Source organism: Bacillus rossius, chromosome 1 (assembly GCF_032445375.1).
Source record: "Bacillus rossius redtenbacheri isolate Brsri chromosome 1, Brsri_v3, whole genome shotgun sequence".
Classification (NCBI taxonomy): Eukaryota; Metazoa; Arthropoda; class Insecta; order Phasmatodea; family Bacillidae; genus Bacillus; species Bacillus rossius.
Window position 1 is genome coordinate 128,644,949 of NC_086330.1, and position 23,593 is coordinate 128,668,541.

General features: G+C 38.0%; 1 protein-coding gene across 4 annotated transcripts in view; it reads right to left on the reverse strand.

The window, feature by feature from the left end:
* Positions 1 to 23,593, reverse strand: part of LOC134545858 (kelch-like protein 5) — a 185,046-nt gene that overhangs the window by 3,498 nt on the left and 157,955 nt on the right. For all 4 annotated transcript variants that reach the window (XM_063388640.1, XM_063388641.1, XM_063388642.1 and 1 more), the window contains exons 14-18: positions 17,006 to 17,165; positions 6,388 to 6,573; positions 5,605 to 5,804; positions 4,884 to 5,058; positions 2,078 to 2,259 (exon numbers count right to left, since the gene is read on the reverse strand). In XM_063388640.1, the coding sequence (XP_063244710.1) occupies positions 2,078 to 2,259; positions 4,884 to 5,058; positions 5,605 to 5,804; positions 6,388 to 6,573; positions 17,006 to 17,165 (903 nt within the window). The remainder of the gene's footprint in view (positions 1 to 2,077; positions 2,260 to 4,883; positions 5,059 to 5,604; positions 5,805 to 6,387; positions 6,574 to 17,005; positions 17,166 to 23,593) is intronic.

Consider the following 23,593-nt stretch of genomic DNA (forward strand, 5'->3'; position numbering starts at 1 on the left):
CGAGGAAGGAGGGCGCATGAGAAAGGAGAAGGGGGGCGATGCGCGCGTGATGTCAGAGGCCATCAGGCCATGTGGGCCTCGGATACCTGGCACACGTCGCACCCTTACCGCCCACGTCCGTAACAATTTGCATAGTATAAAATTTCATAATTAGATAATTACTTACTTGGCACAATCCGTTTTAACTTAAAAAAAATAGAATGCAGAATTACTAGCAATGGGACTTTCTGAAGGTAGCTTAAAATAAATTCAGAACATGAGTGCAAAAATTAATGTTTACATAGTTTAATTTAAGAGTCAAACATAAATACTAACTGGATGAATAAATAAGTTCCACCACTATAGCCCGTCCCACTCTTAGATTGCAGTACACGGCTTATGGCGCGCGCTGTTGCCAAATCTCTAACACATTACGAATTTCAGGAGATGCGTGTCTTTGTAATTTGGATCGAACAAGAAGCATTTTAAGAAATCATATCATAATTTATAATATTTTATACTATTACACATATAAATTTGTAATAATGCCACTTTTATGTAAATTTCAAATAAAAACTACCTATTGTAGACGAAATTTTCTTATAGTTTTCTTTTCTGTTCTATATATATATATCACATTTTCATGGGCCCGATAAATGCTGTATTTTTGGACAAGTCATGTCCAAAATGATAAATAAAATACGGTAATGGAAATTCTCGATCGAGTAAGTTATGGGAAAAATCAGAACAATTGGTTCGAAATGGGGAAGATTTTTTGAAAAACAGAAAAATCGCAACAACTCCCATAATATAAATAATATCGAATCCGTTTTAACGTATGATAACTCGGATTACCTAATGCCGAAAAATGTTTTCTAAATACATTTTTGATACGACCAGCCATAACTGCATGGGTTCGAAAAAAATTTTCACCGGACAAAAAAACATAACTGCCATAAGACACCTTATCAAATCTGTTTAAATTGTTTGTAATAATATCATAATTATTTTCCAAAACTTTGTCTAAAACAATGTTTGATAAGATGCTTGGTGAGAAGGATAGAAAAATAATTCAAAATTTTGTACCATGATCGCTATTAAATTCCTTCGTATTTATTTCATACATTTTACATATTATGTTCAAGAATCGATTATAATATTTTTTGTTGACTAAGGAAGCCATGTATTTGAAATTGCTTGTAGGACAGAACCCCACTTATCTAAACACACGACCCTGTTTCCTCTTACGACGGCAGCGCGCGCTCTTGTACTGATAAGACATCTTTAACAGCTATTTCCACGGAAACTGTAGAAGCAATTGAGATGGAGCTGCTTTTAAAAACTAATTCAATTCATTGTGAACATTTTTCTCGCTTTCGTCCCCCATCTATCTTTAATAGAAAAATCTTTTTCCGCGGGTCAACTTTTTGATGTGTCAGTTTGTGAGAAAATGAATTTCAATATATTAAAATATTATTTAAGTAACACCTGTACAGTTTTTGTCTTAACATTTGTTCGGTGGCGTCCTAAGGCATTAATTTACTAATAAAAAAAATCTGAATGAAATACACATGTAGGTTTTCTTTTTTTGATGTGAAACATATCGGAATACTTCAAAACAGTTCGCAGCGAATAAGTTATGTTTTTTAATTTTTTCGGACACTTAAAATATTGTTAAGTATTCAAAATAAGCATTGCCTGATGCGTATTTTGATTCTATACAATATAAAAAAAGCTTGGTCCAAAAATTAAAATTTTAAATTTCGTTTGATATTTGGCAACAACGCACGAAGAAACAAGGACAGTGCTAACGGCAATCGGCGTGTGTTAGAGAGAGAGAGAATGCGCCCATTTACTTCCACACTGCAATCTAAGAGTGGGATGCTCTATAGACAGGAAATAAGTCTTACCTAAGTAAAAATCTATGTCAGAAATAAAATTTATTTATCTGCATACCTTACGATTACTACTTTGTAAGACAAGAAATAATTAAATTTCAGTAGAAAGAGCTTGAGTCCTGAAATTTCCCCTACTCTTCGTATCATTTTGCCTGTGTGTGTGACACATTGTAAAATTAAAGATTTTCTGCTATACTCACATTGTAGTACTGCTCCACAGTATTCAGTGAAATACCTTGGGAACCAAAATAGAATTTCTTAATTTTCTCGGCAACCTCTAGAGATTTTTCCGACCCTTTTTTCAGTCCAAGGTCTGCAGGCACGAACACCTCGTAGTTCTTGTTCAAGTTGGCCCAGGTTGAAGCAGGAGTGCTGTTCAGAGCTGCAAGAATGAGAGCCACGGAAGTTTCTCTGAGAAACTTATCATTAATATCCATCTACCTGTCGTAAAAATACAAACACACAACCCTGACACAAAGAAGAAATTCTTTGTTGAGGACCCTGGAAGTCACATTTGTCTATAATGATGCAATAATGCTTTTTTTCTGTACACTTTTGTAACACTTGCTGTATTTTATTTTGTTAGTGTTATGAAAAGAAATTACTTACTTTTACTTGTACATCGAACAAAAAACACATTGCCATAGCTGCTTAGGGATTATAACTTGAGGGGTAACAGGGTATGTATTAAACCATTTTGCCTACTATTTTCTCTTTTCAAATTCTTTTTCTTTGTTGGTGAGAATGTGATAGACTTTTTAGGATTTCATGAAGAGGGAGAGGGAGGGGGTAGGGTTAGACCCTCTGTGTACGCCACTGATTTTCCCATCATGAATTCATTAGTATGAAATAATTGGACAAGCATTATTTTGACGTTTGTCACATACACAACTAATGACAGACATCAATTTCCTCATCCCCCCTCCCACTCTTTTCATAACTACGGCATCGGCCGCCCATCTCTACCATAGAACAAGGAGAGAGATATAGAAGTGCGACTCTTACAGTGGAATCTCAGACCATGTTTAGCGTGACATGTGACGCTATGTGTTGGTTGGCCCATAACTATTAGCAAAAAAATCGCGCGGTAGTGTTAGTTTTTAATAATAATTTAACTACTGAATGACTGATTATTTAGAAAGAAATGTAAGTTGAGCAAAAAAAAACAATGCTGTTTTGTAATACACAGTCATATTCTATATAAATGAGTAGGAGATGTAGTATTTCTGGCATTCCATGCTACAAAACATGTGGCTACCAAAATAAAGTAAAAAGTGAATTAATTCTCACTGGTTTGTTTGCCTACTAAAAGGTTATCATTACACCTCACAATTAATGTAGCTATTTTAATAGCTACTATCTAGCAGGTGGTCCCAAAACTACTTCAAAAACTAGGTCTCAGTCTCTGCAATTAGTGTTTCTTCCCCATGATCTCTATTAGCGCCCAGGTGCGCGCAGTTGAATGGAAACTAACCCAATACACATCAGCCTCAGTGCTGCTGCGTGACCTTGAACCACCGAGACTCGCCTGGAAAGGAGGCAGAGTCTCTTCTTCTCCCCTCTAAGCCTACTCAACATACACCAACAATCAGCACTGCTCTCGCTTCTTATTGGTTACCCTCCTCCAGGCCAGATTTGTGACAAAAGGGTGCGCAGAAGCTGCAGATCTGTCTGCACTTAGGACCTGCGACCTTCTGCTACATGAGCCTGCCCACTGTCGCTGTCGCCACCTGTCCATCAGCAATTATAATGTCCAATCATGGGCATTCTGTCCTGAAAGGTAAAGGTCCCCACTTTCCTTTTCCGGATGTCAACCCGCCCGTCTACAGATGGCTCTTTACGACATTGTGTGGCCGGAGCAGCAGGAAGTCTTCAAGATGTCGCGGGCAGTTCCGCCTCTCGTCAGTTACGTGTCCTTTAACAGTGGGCACTACACGGGCAGCTGTCAGTATGTATCAAGAATGCCAGATTCTGTGATTTGTGTTGGGTACAATAAACGACCTTGCACTGGAAATTGTCTCGACGAATCATTTACTCACTGGAACCTTGCGCATGCTCTGATGGGGAATCCTTGTCACATTAACATCCCTGGGAGAGACTCGGTTACACCACCCGTGCCTCGACTGCACTTCTCGAGACTTGGCCATGCCTCCTGCAACTAGGCCACCTTGTGGCGAGGTGGCCATTGAGACCCCGACGAGCATCGCCCTTCTTCTCGAGGAAAGAATCTCCAGAGTTGAGGGGCTGCCATCAGCGAAGGCAACATGTCTCAATTTGTTTGCCAGCGCGTCACACTCAATGTATAACGAGGTCCGTGAGTTTGATCCCAACCCACTAGCATGAATAATTCATGAGGACTGAGTTAGCACCTTTAAACTCTGTGTATAACCATTATGGGCCTGCGAGGATTCAAAAATTATTTTATATTCACGAATAATTTGATATTTGATTCAACACTTCAAATCAAATAATTTTTTTGTTTATTTATTTCCAATAGATACAGAATGTTGGACTCATTCACAAAAAATTTAAATGAAAGGTAACAACTATGAAGCTAAGAAGATTTACTGGGGAATTTGGTTTTGTTTGTAGCAACACAATACTTATTTTTTATTAAATAAATATGTAAAAATTTGTGCTTGCAAATAAAAATTAGTAAAAGTACTTATTTTTTATTTATATAATCAGTTTTATCAACAAAATATTTTCTTGCATTTTACAAAACTCCATTATGGCATCATTTTACTGTATTTTGCACCAAATTTTCTTGAACTCTGTGAAGAGTGGAAAAAAAAAACCTTCACTATACATTTAAATTAGATTTTAAAAATATTTGAAATTCGTAAATAATTTGATACTCAATTCAATATAAAAAATTATTTGCAAAAACCCTAATAACCATTAACCATATAACCATATCAAATTACTTTAAAACTTCTATGTAATTGAGAAATGTACTGAAGTACAATTAAAGCAATGCTTGTTTCAATATTATGGCTAACTTACTAGCCGCAGTAATGCCGTATTCTGCTGAGCAGTCGCCAGCAAGGTATGATACTTTGTTGAAGTTCCCAGACTTAAGGAGGTTGTGTGGGCTATCGGGTAGAAAAACTTCATCGCCACTAGACACAGACTTCTCTATGGCTCCCACGAAGCCGTATATCTGGCCGTCACTCTTCTCCTACACAACAAAAAAATATAACTTTCCATTAAAAATATTTATCTTATTGTGGATCTATTCAACGTGATAATGACTTAATAGTTGTTATAAAGAAACATAAAAAAATATTTACTTCGCATATTAACTGAAATGGCCTAATCTAATTCCTAAATATTATTGTAGTTGAATGTAATTTTTTTTTTATATTTATGTAATTTCAATCCATTACATAAACATAATATGTAACATTACATTGTTGAAAGTTTCTCAGCTTCACAAATTAATTATGTACTTCCAAAGGAAATAATAATGTTATCTTGAAATAAACTCTTGTCACATGATAAAGTTATCTAACTATGTATTCAACTATCACAAAAGGGTTCTTTCATGTGCAGGAGAAATTAAGCTGAAACATGAGAAATCAGCAGTAATGATTTTGAGGTGTAGTGCTGTATTTGAAAGTGGAGACGTAATTTCTTAACTTTTAGCCAGCTTTAGCCAACAGATGGCATTTTCATTTTCTACCCACAGCATCAACAGATGTGAATCCTGAGTGCTGGCACCCACCTCTGCTGTCAATGCTGCCGACTGTTCTGCGATGAGCCTATCTGCAGTGACGTTCCTGAACAGTTGCACAACTTCTCTGCTGTCGTTTCCCTTGTACCCCAGGACACGGGCCAGGCGGAAAGCTCGCTCGCGAGGGTTGCTCATGAACGCCCATGGGTTCAGGGCTGAGCCACTTTGGGCAATGGCTCGACGAAACAAACCTGAGGCAAAAATAGCGCACTAAGGTCTGGTCTCATTAAAATCACATAATAAAATCAAGATGTTAATAAATATTAAAAAACAAGAAAGTTAACTGCCAATTTTTACATATTCAGTAACATCTAAGTTAAACAAAATATTGGTAGCATTATCAGAAAAATCTTTTGCCAAACCTGTTATTGTGCATTGACGAGTACAATTAGTTTGTTACAATGAATAATAAAGAACTGTGTACAATTTGAAACTTGGCAAAAAGTACACCAGTGGGCATGTCACAATGTTTATGAACGGCAAGAATTTTTTTTTAAGGCTATCAATAAATTGACTGACTGATAGATGCCAGTTCTGATGATCAGAAATCCACAACTGTCACAAAAAAAAAAATATGTGTTCTTATTCAATCTTTGAAATAAAAAATATTAAAAACAGAAATAGCACATTGCACAGGTAGTTATTATTGCAGTTTATCACATAAATTTTAAGGCATGACTCTACTAAGAAAGTTGTTCACTAAAAAGAACTCATGGAGTGAATGTCCACTGTACTTTCTAAGTAGGCTGCTAAAGACCAATAACTAATTCTTACCTTTCGACATAGGAGACAGCACCTGATAGCTAACACTAGCAGAGCCCGCACTTTGTCCGTAGATAGTAACGTTATCCGGGTCTCCTCCAAACTTGGCAATGTTTTTCTTCACCCAGCGAAGAGCTGCTACTTGGTCCTTCAGACCTGCATTCGAAGCCACATCTGTGCCCTCCAGACTTAGAAAACCTGTAACCCATTTCCTTGTTGTAAACATCAAACTCTGCCTACGTTAACAAATACATATTACACCTCCACAAAACACAGCTGTCTTTAAATTGTACACATGTATATGCTTCAAAAATGAACAAAAAAATCTTGTGAATACAAATATTTTTCAGAACAGCATTTCTATAACAAAAACAAACCAACCAGCAACAGAATTAAAAATGAATTTTTACACAGCTTCTAACGTACAAAAATAATTTTGAGCTGAACTATTTGTAACAATTTAATCCTATAAAATATTCCACTACTTAATAGTAGTAGCTAGCTATGTATGAAGTTTATATCAGTTGCGAGAGGCTCAATTCGAAATAACACAGAGTGCTAAACATATTTATTTTTATAAAATCTGCTTTCAATGTAACTATGGCTTTCATACTTCAGACACTGACACCCTTGACTCAGTTTACATGCATTGAATAATGCCTACATTGGTATTTAATATGACTAGAATTATGTACACATATAATACCAAATACATCATACATGTTCATGAGCCAATTAAATACCTTGAATTGTTTAATCTTTCTTGAAATATTAATGTAAAAATAAATCCAAAGAAAAATTACTAACACTATAATAATCACACACAATGAATGACGGTGTTGACCCTAGGTTTCTCGTAGGTAATCCAAAGAAACAGTGTTCAATGATGAGACAGTGTGATGTATGTATAAATTTATTTCACCCATCTGAAAGTTGCTTATTTAAGAGTAGATAGTACAAGTTCCATGCTCGACATCACACTCTTCTAAATATCTCGAGACCATTAGTGAGAGTCAAGAAGACAGCATAAACCATGTACAGATATGTTCTATTTTACCTGAAGAATTTTGTGATGGTTAGGTGACTACTGACAATCAACTGATCACCTTGGCAGTATTGTGGTCAAAATCAGCAACAGTGTATTATTGACGGCTATTGTAGAGGTTCATGACTCTACGGGATCATTCCAAAAGGTTAGGGCATTGCTAGATTAAGCAAGTCAGGCCAGGTTCATCATAACACATTGTGCAAAGCAATACCTACTATACACCATGGTAACCATGTCTGTACACAGCATTTCACATGCTCCTGTTAATGTTGTGGTGAACAAGAGTACACCGCAGCTACACCGAGATGCTTTTGTTCTGCCACATATCACCAACTCGTTGCCTTATGTGACCTCACCTTCTGGATGAAAGCATTTTGACGATTTGTACCTTGCCGACCTTGCATTTGCTACCCCAGAATCTATAGATATGTTTCTTGGTGCTGATGTGTATGCCTATTCATTGTTGGGCCAAAGACTTAAAGGGGAGGATGGGTCTCCAGTTGTTATGAGCTCGGAGTTTGGTGGAACCTGTTGGACAAGGTCACAAGTACAACGTCAGTACCAGTTACGTCTTTCTGTCTCTCGCTCTATGATGCTATACCACCACTATATGCGTTACTTAAACAGTTATAGGTAGAGACCTGAAAAAATAGCTGATTCAATTCGTGACATGCTAAAATTCAAACAGTTATACACCAATGCTGCTTCTACCATTGGCTCACAACTCATCTTCAGGACTCTGGGCCAATAAGAAACACACAACCAAATCTGTAACGAATCACAGGCTACTACGTTGGGATGTCTCACACGACAGCAGCCAATGAGTGGGTGGCATTTGACCTAGTATACATAGAGCTGTGGAGTTCATCCTAGCGGTCATTGAACCCGCAAATTTTTCCAGTCCCTAGTTATAGGAGTTGGATGAACTCCCAAGGGTAGCATGTATTTGGCCAGAAGATGTGAACTGTGAGCTAGAGTATGGCAAAAATGTCAGTCACGATAACTATGGGCGTTCTATCATCTTGCATTTTGCAGGCCTAAGCCAGTGTTTGGAGGGTCCCGAGCAAAGACAGTACACTGCCTAAATAGTATCGAGCAGAAGATACAGTGCAAATCTCCACTCCAACAGATGTATGTAAAATTTATGGAGGATTACCAAACTAGTGTTCATATGGAGGTGTTTCTAGAACCAAGTACAAAGTGGTTGGTTATCTTATTACATACCACATACCTGTGTGCTGAAACTTGATAGTTCTGTCACAAATTTGCAGTGTGTTTTCAATGCCTCTGCTAAGCCTTAATCTAATGATTTGTTGTTAACTGGGCTCAAACTTCAAAATGATCTAAGGGAAATCTTGTTGCAGTTTCAGTGCACCATATTGTAGTCTCTGCTGATATAAAACAAATGTAAACGCACACTGGAGTAAGGCCAGAAAACTATGATTATCAGCAGATTGTTTAGAGGCGATCTATGGATCAACCCATCGAAGGCTATCGATTCAAGACTGTTACGTATGGAGTCTCTGAAGCAAAGCACTGTTTCTTGCTCTTCATACCATTCGTCAGCTGGTGGATGATGAAGAAACAAGAAAGTATGTACCCTCACTCCACACAAGTCCTTAAACATGACATGTATGTTGATGATCCATAAACTGTTTCATTCTTAGATTGGAGTGCACGCCTTATGGCACACACTGTTGCCAAATACCTCCCACATTACGAATTTCACTATATGTGTTTCTTTGGAATTCTGATTGCACCAGAAGCATTTTAAGAAATTCTATCGTCATTTATATTTCATACTATCATGCTTATAAATTTGTAATAAATCTCCACTTTTTTTTACTCTAACTTACAAGAAACCGTTCATACACATTTATTGGTACGAATTCATTACATATACTGAATGAAACTATTAAGAGAATTTGAAAAAGAAATTAACAACACACATATTTTAATCACTATCGCTACCACTGACCAAATTCAATACCCCTTCCATAAGAGTAGCACAGATCTAACCAGAAGAATGAGGTTGGGGCAATATAGATGACTGGAATTAATTTAATAGGCTCAACTTATCAATAACGTTTCCTCCTAATAGTGAAGTTTGTCAGCTGTCCACAGCTTTTCTTCTATGTTTTTTACTGTTTCTAAATAATTTTTCCAGATTTCTTTTGACATGTGGTTATAACCTTGTGTTATTAAGGACTCCATATCATGCGCCTTGAAAGTTGTATTATGCAGTCTTACGAATGATTTTCACTTGGGGCCTATTACCATTTCAATAGTGTTGAGCTCGCAATGATATGGGGGTAAGCAAAGTACACATCGTCCTACGCTTTTGGCTATTTATTAAAGTTTGTATATTTATATTATGCCTTTTCCATCCTGCTTAATCATACTGACCTCATAAGAAATTCTTTTCTTCGTGAGCCTCTGTCTCATATCCCCCTCATGCCAACGTTGTACGGGAATAGGTTCACACATCCTGCTAAGGTATGGCACATTATTTGAAACAATAACATATCTCTCAGGAGTGTTTGGCAAAAGTTGTTCGGCAAACCACTTTTCATACCCATTTGCAGTTATTTCATTGTGAGCGTCAGCTGTGTTATTTTTGCACAAGAAATTAAAATGTCCTCATTGCCTGCACATACTAATGCATAACACGCGCCACGTCCAGTAGGAGGTTTAAGGCCTGAACTAAGGCCTTCAGTGGCTGCATGTCGAGCGCTCTTCACTGTTGTGTCTTGTAATACACCAAGTGTCTTAAAGAATAATTAAATAAGTAGGTAAAAAGATTTGGAAACTCTGAATACTGAGGCCCTCAATTAATAGCTATCAAAAGTCAACATCAGAGGCGACACTAGGAGTAAACAAAGAAAATTAAGAGACTCCCCACGAACACTTTGGAGAAAAGGGATCGTTATTAAAGATTAATTAAATAAAAACAACAGTTACATCCATAGGCTTCCTTATTTTATTAATCATTGTTCTTTCTTTTTTTTTATAGATTAAATTTTTCTTTGTAACATCTGTTTTTCATGGATAAGTGATCTTACATAAATTCCTTACAATTACACTTATTATATTATATTCTTTAACTTAATTTACGAGAGGGCCGGCCCTAAATGTTGAACAAAAATTACAATATTTAAAGAAATAAATGAAATTAATATTGCTAACTTTAAAGGTTGTACACATAGTCCTTGCAAAACATCATATGAATTTCCTCTCCTCGAACTGCTTTAACTGTTCGCTGTCTTAACTGGGTTAGACTATTTTTGAGTTCGTAAAGAAAATGATTGAATGATGCAGGTATCACCCGGGGCTGTAGGTTGACGGTGATCGAGGTAGTAGGCCTAAAGATGGTGGATTATGCTCAGGATCTGACTCTAGAGGTTCTGGCAGAGTATTTTGGTGGCCCAAAACTTGGAACCCTGTCTGAAACAGAAGTCCAAATTCCAAAGAATCAGACCTGTTCCCAGAGAGTATACTTAAATGGCGCAAAAGGCCAATAGAGGGAAATTAAAGGGGGGATGACGTCAAGACTTACCAAATCAGGGTGTTGGTCCTGGCGCTCAGGAGAGGGCGACTCGTTTTGGAAAACCCGAACCACGATGCACAGTATACGCGGAAGTCTTCATGATTAAGAAATATATATATATATATATATATATATATATATATATATATATATATATATATATATATATATATATATATATATAAAAATACTAAGTTTCTCTCCTGTTTACTAATCTACTGACTGGTTAATCTAAATTTTCAGATAGGGACTTCATCCCTATAGTCTGAGAAGACTACCTAATGCAAGATGCGATGTCGATAATTCGCCGAAGACCGCAGCTACAAGAGGTACCAGTCAGCCAGGAGGCGCGCACCGAAGTCCCTTCAGTGCGGGATATCATCAGTATATCATAAGCGCGGGATGTCTAGAGAATGGGAGGGGGGTTAGGCTCTGAGCCGAAAATTACCGAGCCCACCCGAAGGTGTCCGGCATAAAATATATCAGATCTTACTGGAGTGACTGCACGACTGAGGCGCTATCTTTTGGTGGCGAGAAAAAGCACTAAGAAATCGACTTGTGGCCGACGAGTGTGTCACTGCTAGGGGTATATGGAGCAACCAGTGTTTTCACCTAGCAGCCCGAGATATAAGGGGGAGAAAGGTTGTCATTACCTCCGCGCGAACGCGCTAGTGTCAGCGCTGCCGAGGCCCACAAGTGGCGTTAGTGACCATAGCCGTCGCTAGATGTCGTTAAAGACCAGAATCGTATCTGCGGCTCTCAAGCCTGAGATGGCCTTGAATTCGGTTACCATCCCCAGGAGTTCACAAGCGGTCATCGCTCCTGGCTTCAATTCTGAGAAGAAAGGGTGGGTGAGCAGGAGGGGGATGGCTTCAAAAAACGCATGGTCTGTGGGACGCAAGGCCCACGGGATCCTCCTGTCGTGTCTTGCTGCTGGTGAACTTTATACCAATTCGTGACAGAGTTAGCAGGGCTCAGCACTGCTCCACAAGCTGCTGTACGCAGATTTAGTCATGCGGAGAAATTAAGTTGCCGGCCTCCGAAGTGCCTATAGACGGGAGAAATATTAGCCAGACTGCTAACCTAGCATTAGGCTGGGAAAAAGAAAATCAGCTCGCCTCTGAGAACAGAGGCTGAGGGCCTGGTCGTAAAGATATAAGATGAGTTAAAAAAAATAAATTTTCCAAAAATATTTATGATAACAAAATTTTAAATAAAACATGCCTAAATCCCTAATACACGGCACAGTCTTTCCAAGTCTTTTCCATACTGAGCTTCACATTTACCCATGACTCATCTGTACAGATAACTGGCTTTCCTAAATCACTAAACCTTTTTCCTTCTCTCAAGTAGGTATGCACCCACCAAATTATGTCGTCACATTCTATAAATGCTGCTTTGTTTCCCCTTCTTAAATACTAAACCCAATGTCGTGAAGGAACCTACACAAGGTGGTATGAGAGAAATCTGGCAGTGATTCGTCATTTTTCAATTCTGCTAGAATAACATTTACTGAGGCGGAAATGTTAGCAAACAAAAAAGGTGTGAACGATCCATCTTAACCCACTCTATAAAATGCCATTGTAAATTTTTTCACTGGAATTTTTCTATTTGCCTTTCCTTTTTGATTTTACTTTATCAGGCGTACTTACGGTACCATGAAGCTGCATTTTCATCCTAAGGGCATACATGGTTCACTTGGAACAGCCAGTTACTTTAGAAGCTTACATGATTGCAATGTTCACACTCATTTTTTTTTTTTTTTTGAAAAATACTCAAAAATTTTCAACACAATCTTGCACTCCCTCCCTCGTAGCTTATCAATGTAGTTCCTTTTTGGCTGTTCCACCTTTCATAGTTCACATTTATGTAATCTAGATCAAGGCAGAAAATAAGAACACATGTGAATAAATAACCCGCCAAAAGTGTAACTGTAACGAGTCATTGGACACAATGCGTCGCTTGGTTGCAAGACATGGCACTGACTGGAAGGCTGATATTCAGATATGCGTGGTGAAGGAACTAGCTAAACTAAGGAAGCCTTTATATTTGAACTTGCTTGAAGGACAGGACCCCACATCTCCAAACACAAGACCATGTTTGCTCTTACAAAGCAGTATTAGAGCGAGCCTCTATTATAATGGACATAAAAATTGTAGGATTAATTGAGATGGTGTTGCTTTTAAAAACAAATTTCATTCATCATGAATATTTTTCAAGCTTTCAACCCTCATCTATCTTTAACAGCAAAAAACTGGCCGCTGATCAACTTTTTGATGTGTCAGTTTTTGAGGAAATGCATTTTAGGAAAAAAAAAAAAACTTATTACTGAAACATGGAGCAGTTTTGTCATGAGATTTATTTGGTGGCATCCTAAAACAAAATGTGAACTGAATACACCTGTTGGTTAATTTTTTGATATGATAAATTTTGTAATACTTCAAAACAGTTCCTAGTGAGAAAGATACACATAATTTTTCAGCTCCTTAAAATGCAATTAAGCATGCAAAATATACATTGTCTGATACTTATTTTGATGCCTTACAATATGCAAAAATGCTTTGTACAAAAAATACAATTTAAGTTCTAATGATATATGGCAACAGCACACAAAGAGACAAGAACAGCGCTAATGGCAGTCGGCATGTGTTAGAGAGAGAGAGAGATAGAGAGCAAGTTCCCATTTACTTCCATGTGCTAAGAGTGGGATGCTCTATAGTCACTGGAGCTCCTTGTCCAAAGATTGCTGAAACATTGCGCGGGAGCTCATACAACTGTTGAAGATAGGGAAGTATGAGCCTAAAAATTCATGAGCAATGAATTTCATGGTTGTCATGGTTTACATGGCTGTCGCCTGAGGAGGTACAGATTGCTTAATTCCAGGCCAATATAACCACTGAGCTCTGAATCCAATGACTTAGCCCCTTTAACACCAAAACATTTTCTGACTTGGACCCATTGATGGCCCTCCAGACTCCAGCCTCTGCAGTGGCAGCTTGGACGTACCATTGAGGTGTTCCCTGGTAAAAATGGGTGTGTGCAAGTTATGACAGTTCACACGAATATGGCTCTGCTCAAGCGACCGATAGTCAAGGTTTGCCCACTGTCTAATTGCATTTAAGTAACATGCCATGAATTGTAAATGAAACACTGTTGTAAAATATGTACGTTTTAGGCGAGCGGTATGTTGGATAATTAGGATGTTTAAAACTCCCGCCAAGATGGTGCGGTAACCTTTGGTGTGGAGCTATTGAGTAGGTGGAAAAACACATGGCGGTACGACTAGGATGAAAAGAACTTCAGTGCCTCTTTTCATAGCTTTACCCCTTACAACGTTAGGACGTTGTCACACGTGCACAGCTTGTTGCTGTAGAATTTTCAAACAAAGCAGTACATTGCAAACGATACAGGAAAAAAAAGAGAAATAATGATTTAATTTTAAAATTTAGTATATACTTTAATTTTCTTACTTGTCTTTCTGCATATATGTATTACAAGGTAGAAAATACATTTGTTCTTTAATACTGTAAATATTTTCAAAAATATTTTGAATTAAGTAAAATTTTTTGTGTAGGAAGAATTGATAAGTGTTCAAATTGGCTGGAAAGGGCCATGTATACCTATGAATATACTTCTTACACAAAAATACTACCTTATTCGGATGCTAATTATATAAAAATAATTTAATAAGTTTTAGTGCTACAATGTATTGTAAAGAATTTAATTACAACTTGTTAATTTGTATTAACTCATCTGAATCACTATTTTTTTTTGTTTATTTTAATACATGTACTCATTACTAATGTCCATTTGCAAGTGCATGGTCACGGGGAGGGGCAGGGAGTGACTATGGCCCCCTCTGAATCAACTCATTATGGGGTCCGCCTCTTCAGGGGTTCATGTGTGTTAGTGAGGCGGGATAAGTGCGATGCTTGCTGGTGCTTCTAGCGAGGTATCTCCTCTAAGCGCAAGGCTGTGGACTGGCGCGCAGTCTTCTCATGGTGCATTGTGAAACTATGATATTTGAGTAGTAACCATAACATTGTATGGCGAAGAAATGAAGATAAAGTCGTAATGCAAGTACCTTAAAGTGATTTCAAGAATCGATTCTGATTATTTCATGCCTAAAAATTACTCTGCAAACACTTATTTTTTAACTTTTATAAAAATTCAGTTTAAAAACTTAACCAGGAAAAAATATATTTATCTGCCATCAAGGAATTCTTAAATGTTTTTCAATGACAGACTTCATCCGGATATCTTAAGATGATTTCAAATTGCGTGGTTTTTCCTGAAGCTCTGCACACCGTATGTGTGCCTAGGTAGGCGGGGGCCTTAACCAGCTTAAAATGATTAAAGTATATGCAAATAAATGCAAAATTAGACAGTAGCCTTTACTTTGATCTCGTATTAGACCATAATCACAAGTAGTGGTATTTTCCACTTATCTGGGAGAGTATTCCATACCCCCCCTCCCCGCCAGACTTACAGAAACAGGCCTATAAAAAGTTATTATTTTAGCTCCTTTTGGCCTCACTCTTCCACAAATCCTGGCTATGCCCATTTCTGTTTATTACAGCTGTATGTTTTAGTTGGAGTGACCAGCCCTCCACACTGAGTGTGTTGGTAGTTGTGAAGCACATGTATATAGCATTAGTATAGTGCCCATTTATCCAAGATACTCTTGTCCATTCAACTGGCAGTAAATGCTATATACATACACCAATCCCTCACTTAGCACTACTAATTGGTTCCTAAAATTGTTAGTGTTATACGAAATCACGTATTCTGAAGCATTAGTCTCCATAAATAGGAAGGCTAATTTACCTACTTAATGTGTTCGAAAATGTGTTAGGAAATATTCTTTCTGTAATGTAAATGTGTAGAATAACACTCAGCGATAAATATTTTACATCATTTATCTTTATAAGCCTACCATAAAATACTTTGTAAGACAAATATGACACCGCGTAATGGGAGATAGGTGGTTATGTACTTGTCATCAGTCGGCTGGTTGGCTTGACGGCCCCGGTGTGAATTCAACTCACGTCGCATACCTGTCCATGAACTTTCCAAACCATCCTTTAACTGGCAGTGAACCAATATTTCTGTCAAGATATTTACATTTTAATTTTTCTAAAAATAAAGTGCTTATTCACATATCACCGCTTTATTCACACCAATCCTGTCAGGCCCGTGATTTTCTTTTCATTGCACCATTCATTTAACAACGTTTTCCATGTGAAACATCTGTTTTTTTTTTTGTGCCGGTATCTAATGTCAAATATATTCCCACTAGTACAACCAACAGCATCAGACTTATATAAACGTTTGATAGAGTCCTCATTTTATACGATTTTGCACACAGTTGACTTGCTTAAAAAGTGCGACCAACATATGTGTGGCTTTAATGGCATTCTGCTTGCCGCAATACTTATAGTTTTGTCTCAAATACTTGAACACAATGCATTACGCTCTCACTTGGAAGCCGTGATTCCAATATGATTCCAACTGCAGGTGCTTGCACATGTACAGTTACCAGCAGATGAATGCTTTGTGTTCGTGCGTGCGAGTTCCCTGCTACTAACTAGACTCTGAAGTTCGTCACGGCTCGGTCTGTGGCCAGGTGACAATGGTACATCCCGGTAGTATACGCGTGGACGTAAAAACATTTGGTCCTTTAGGCTCAATATCCGCAACTTAACTTGCCATAGTTGATGTCTGTACAACAGCATAGTCAGACCTGTGCGTGTATCTCTTACTCCCTCGTATGGTAAACTACATGCCATGGTACATCTGTTGATTACCAAGTTGAAGCAGACTTTGTGGCGTCATGCCTGACTTTTTTTTTTGCCAGTGGTGATTTCATGCTAACTGACATTTACAGACTTGCTATTCAAGATTGGGGCAGTAAAATTAACATAGCACTAAATGCATTCACGCAATAGTAAGACGTTTTATGTGAGGGATTGGTGTACACACACACACATATATAAAGACATAAATGATTAATTATTTTAGATATTAGAACTGACCAATAACTCCCAGGCGATAATTGAAGGTCACCATTAGGACACCTTCATCGACGAAGTAATCTGGTCCAAATCCATTAGTAGAACCAGAACCTTTGATGAATCCTCCACCATGTATCCACACTATGACAGGCTTCAGGGTGCTGCTACCACTGCCGGGCAGCTACAACAAAAAACCTTGTCGTGAAATACAATAAATTCCAGCCGATTAAACAAAATGCAGATGATTCACTGAAATTAATTCTCTCAAAAACAGTTTTTAATTTTAAAACAAACCAAGTTTTTTTTAAAATTGTCTCATCCCCTTAAGGCTGTATGACCCAAAAATTTTTATTCCTGATTTTAGTGTTTAAATAATGTTTACAAATAAACAAATTTCCATAAGTGAAGAATTGTCTCTAAAACTGGTAGTTTGTGAGCTACACGAGATAAAAGTTTAGTTTTGTAGCGTTTCTTGCAATACGGATCTCAAAAAATACTTGATGAAATTTGCTAAGTTTTGATATAAAGCAAGTCATATACGTGAACTATTTAATGACATAATTTAAAAATTTTAAAAAATGACCAGTAGTATTTGTGCACTGTCATAAAATCAACTAATTCCACTATAAAAACTGCAAAAATTCACTTACATTAAAAATCAATATAAACTTTAAATACATACAACCATATACTTTTATAAAAAACAATAAAAAGCATGATATTCTTAATAGTAATACAGATCCAAATCAAGAGGTGAATGCATGTTTTCTTGGCGCCTGGAATTCCAAAATATATCAGATGCAACCCGCTACTCACTTGGCGCCGTGAAGTCTGGCTGAGCATTAGCTTTCCAACCCCATCACCCTACCCCGCCCCCCGAGCGAGCAGGTAAACAGCCTGGCTGCCAGCCACAGGGTTGCCGGACCTCAGCTGCCCTCCGCCCTGGGCTGGCTTCGCCTACCTGACTGTCGCGTTCGCGTGGTGATCAAATGCCAATACGTGGGTGGCGAGTTTATTACCCCCAAGTGCTGGTTTTAGATGCAGGCTTTGTTAGTCTTGGAAAATTAATTGTACTGTTTTACATTCACTGATTTTTCTTGCAACAATGGCTCCCCAGAAATTAAGGAATGACAAACGATATTTAAAAACTAAAAGAAACATGTCATAAGCAATAAAACAATACCAAGCTGCTCAGCGATTGTTGTGCGAAAATGCTGGTGATTTGGAAGAAATCTAGCCAGATTCATCAATTAATTCGGCAGAATCTGGCCATCAAGTCCGGGAAGAATTGCAGAAAGTGTATTTTATTTACAGTATGGGTGAAATAAATTTTTGCTTGCATTTTAGTACAATTTTACAACAGCTTAATGAAAATGCATATCTAAATATATATAACTCAAAGGTGACTGACTGACATAGTGATCTATCAACGCACAGCCTAAACCACTGGACGGATCGGGATGAAATTTGGCATGCAGGTAGATGTTATGACGTAGGCATCCGCTAAGAAAGGATTTTGATTAATTCTACCCCCAAGGGGATAAAATACCTCACTGACTCACTACTCACGAGATCTCTAAAACTATACACCCGATTGACTTGAAATTTAGCATAGTTACTCATTTTGTGACGTAGACGCTCACTAAGAACGGATTCTGCGGAAATCCGATCCCAAGGGGAGTTTCGGGGGCATAATATATCAAAATTTCCATATTTTGGTAGGAAATCACAATGGCAACGGCTGTTGCTTTGTTGATGCTTCATTCGTCTCTATGGCAACGACTATTTCATTGTTAGTGCAGTCCTCATCACCGTTGAAATTTTTGCGGGTACTTTAAATATCAAAAATTGCCTTTTTTTTTCAAGTATATATATTTTACAGACTTGAAACTTCACAGTAATGTACCTTATGTTACGCAGGATGACATTTTCCGAAAATTAGATCCCATGGGTGGTTAAAACCAGGCAACAGTGGGTACTTTGTCTGCATGAGAACAGGATTTTGCATTGTTCATGCCTTCTGCGTCTCCATGGCAACGGGCATCGTGCGGCAGTGGCATACCCACAAGGAGGGGCATGTATAATGAGCGGCGCAAGAGTGATCTGCCTGTAGACTGCCATAGCGAAGTACGGGTACATCAGTTGTACATTGCGTGCACGAGTCGGGAAACCATCGGTGCTATTCATTTTCTCTCCGGTACATTATACAGCATTGTAATAAATTTTCACTGAATTTTTTTTATATACCATTACTGTTAATGGGAGATGTGGCTTATTTTTTCCCATTAGTATAGCCGTACGAAGTCCAGCGAACCCCGCGCCGTTAACACTAATGGAAGATGATAAACTCATTATATTTATGTTTAAAAGAAATTTAACAATATGTAATGAAAATATTTCAAACTCAGTTGATTACAGTTAGTGTTTTGAAGTTTAAACAATCAATAACCAAGTGATAAGGTCTGCGCGTCATGCGTCATGCTAGTGGGACAATGGCTATTGGTTCAATTCCACCATCCCAGCATGACTCACATTTACGAGCAACTAGTTGGTATCTTAGTGGTTTGGAGTCCAATATTGTCTTAGAGATTAATTTGCCTTAAGGCCGGTCCTACAGGCCACGTTGATTTTTTTAAATTTTTTTCTCATTTCTTTTTTTAAGGGCAATTCTAAAATTTTAACTTGATACCTGTGTAATATTGAAAAAAAGTGTGCATATCTTCGAAATTATTATCACTTGCCCGACTTCTTACACTAAGTGAACATCTGTTAAAGTATTTGTGGCAGAAATTGAAATGCAAGGGAGGTATAGAGTAAAAATTTAGAATTAGCCCTTAAAAAAATGAAATGACAAAAAATGAAAAAAATCAACAGTGTGTGATAGCCTTAAGCATCTGCTTACAGCAGTATAACATAAAACCCTATCCAATAAATAAAGTGGTTGGGAATAAAAAATTTGTAGTTAATAATTATTAGAAATGTTTTAAAATATACTTTAAACTCAGTATAATCACATAGAATGCCTAATCCACAATCCAAAATTCAGAGGGCCTGACATAGAAAGACGTGAAATTACGAATATGAAATGTACCCAATATAATTCATCATTGGTTTGACAGAAATAGTTTTATCATTGAAATTAAAAGTGACAAAGAAAAAAACTTTTTTTTGCATATTGAAGCTTTCCAACCAAGATGCCAGAATATGCTTTCTATTACATAAACTGGTTTATGCATTACTGCATGCAGTGGAGATACGAGTGATGGCTGGTAGTGGAGTGAACAACAGACAAGTGAAGTATAGTAGTTCTCTACAAAACTGGCACTAACTAGTAATCAGTGCCAGGTACTAGACTGAAGGGGCAGAATAACAATAAGTGCCCAGGCCTATTTCTACATTATAGCAGTAATGGAAAATTGACATGCATATATACCGTATTTACTCACATATATGTCGCCATTGCATATAGGTCGCACCCATAATTTGAGGTCTTGAATTTGGTATTTTAGAATCCCCCCATTTAGGTCGCACCGGTAATTTAATGACGCGAACGGCCGGCGCGCCGTGCACGAAAGAGTTAACGGGTACTGTAAAACTCAGCTACTACGAGAGATGATAATGGCGTGATAAATTGTTGTAACAAGTACTCGTAATAACCGAATATAGAAAATTGAAGTCAAGTTAGATACCTGACTTCTTAAAATGTCTTAATTGTAGACTATAACTCGAAAACAGTGCTTTGTATTGAAAAAATTCACAGAATAAAAGTTGTAGTAAATTTAATTACGAATAAAAAAGGCATGTTATGATTTTTTATATCTACAGCGGTTTTCGTTATGGGTTCCGATAAATACTCACGCTAAGTGAATTCAGGTCACGCGAGTTCGGCTATGCTAGCCGGCTGATTGTTATTTTCGTTCAAAACGAGGCGAAGGAACTTGTGTGGATCAGGTAGAAAACATTCTGCTATAAACAATAGATATAAGAACAATGATATCCTGAATTGCTGTGACATGTTTTTGGAGTAGATAATCACAACGACAGACCGACAGGATGTGCTCCCGCCCTTGCCGTCAGCGATGTTTATTTTGACAGCTCAAGCAATTATCTTTTCCACGACTCTTCACAGCGTAAAAAATAAAAGAAAAAAACTTGTTCGAATGCAGATGGAGAAGTAACTATGCAATAAAATAAATATATTTACGGCCCTGATAAATTTTTATATTCAATAAAATTCGAGGTATTAGTGATTTTTCAGCAGAAACTGCTGTGTGACTAATAAACAAATTGTATCATAATAACTTAAACTTATAAAATATTTATTAACGGCGAAGGACAGTCGTATAAGCCCATAAAAATATTTATTTTACCGAGAATGGACTATACAACCTGGCTTTTGCCGCACGCGGTGTGGGACGGGAGGAGGATGCTGACAGTTTCTCACGCAGAAGGTTGAAATAAGGCAGAGAATGTGTTGAAATGTTAGTTGGAAAAGGGGGGGAGGGTGTTTTTACATGGTTTGTGGCTCTGGGAGGGATGAGCCTTGAAGAATTAGCAGGGGATGGGAGAGGTAAGTGTCACATCACACCAGCCTGGCCGGACGAGTTTCATGACAGCTGAGACGGCTTTTCGTGCGATAGTGGACGCGCCGAGCTCTGCTAGACACTGCCGCGTGGACAGTCAAGAGGGGTGGTATCTATTTTTAGCCGTCTTCTATATGCCTGCCTGCTTACAGTACAGCGCTCGCCAAGATGAACGTGAACACATAGTGCCCAACAAAGTGCAACAGACTTGTTTTTCAGCTGATTTTACTCAAATTTTCAACTTTCTCTGCTCAAATTTTTCACAGTTGCTCAAAAAACGGTCGTATAAACGGAATGGACGCATCAGAGGGGGGTCGCATCGGCGGGATTCTACTGTATTGCAAAAAAAATTCCTCAAAAATTTAAAAAAAATTTTCTTCACATATAGGTCGCACTTCATTTTTTTCCCCATAAAATCTGGTAAAATTGCCGCGACCTATATGCGAGTAAATACGGTAGTTACGGCCAGGATATTTAAATTTTAGACCTCACACAGCAACCGTCATGAATTTATACTAGGGATGGGCCGGTCGAATCCTCGAATCCTCGAATCCTACCGAATCTCTAGTATTCGAAAGATTCGAAATTCGACGGAAAAGATTCGGGATTCGGGGAAAAATATTGATGTAAATGTAGTACTTTAAAAACTTAAATGCTTACAATTTACTTGGCCTGTTTACGTTTTCCTTGGAACACATCCTATTGAGGTACAGTAGAACCTCGTTAATACGAGATAATCACGGATTACAGAATTTCACGGACTAGCGATTAAAAGCCCGGAAGGTCTTGTCAAGCTTCTCAGACACCGGCGTGCAGCTGGGTTAAGGCCGTTCACGGTAAGGGCCGGCCATCTTCGAATTAGTGTCTCGGCTTAAAAAAATACAGCACTGCCTAGCCATTAGGTCACGGTCATTTACTACAGCCATTTACAACAGCCGAAGAGAGAGAGATAAGATCGTGCTGACCTTGCACCCCCCCCCCCCCCTCATCTTCGCCCGAATGCCAGCCAGACACGTCACTCGCCAGGCGCCTGCCGTGCGTTGGCCGGTGGAAACAAACAAAGGGAGACCGGAAGCAGACGTCAGGATATCCCCCTCAAGTTTAAAGAGTGACAAATGTGACAGCTGAAAGGGGGGCGACACAAAGGGTCGGTACAAACAGCGTTGCAGAGTTTGGCGGCCCACCTGATGGCTTGTAGTGTTTGCCGGCCGCCGGCCCGCGTGACGTTAATTTTAAGCGCTGACAATTTTTACTTCTCTTTTTCTTCTTCTCATTTAAATCGTCCCGGATTATCCGATTCCCGAATTAGCGCATCACGGATTAACGAGGTTCTACTGTATTGTACTTTTAATTCGTTATTATATAAAAAAAATTATGAAGCATGTACTGATTTGGGAAACTTACTTTATGTTCATGAACATGGATGCATTGTCGCTACATTGGCATTAAATAAGGCATAAATCACATATGTATTCTCAGAATATGCTAACAAAATAAAGCACATTTAGGATCTAGACTAAATATGAATCTTGTTTTTTTAAAATAACTTTACCGAGAAATCTGTTACTTAGTAATACGACAATAATGCCGACTTTCATCACAAGTTATGGTCGCACATGTAGTAATAACAATTAAATAATGAATGACAAAAATTAATACATTATACAATTATTATTTTAATCACAATTCAATTTTAAATATGCTGATACACGTTCTATTTATTAATTTTTTTAGGACCAAGTTTGGTTTGTGTAGACTACCAACGTTAAAATATTGTTACGATTTTCCGCGGGGGTTCGTAAAGGATAGCCCAATTAAAGATTTTATTACACTACACAGTTTTATTTATTACCACTACTTGTCACTTACAATTAATCTTCTAATTTGGCAAATAATTAACTACACTTAAAGAAATGCCAATTCCCCAGTCACTCGTTTCACACACCTCGCTGGGCCGCACTTCCGGCGCAACTCTGACCGCAGCACCCCTCGTGGGTCTCCGCCGCGGGACTCCGTCGCCGCACTC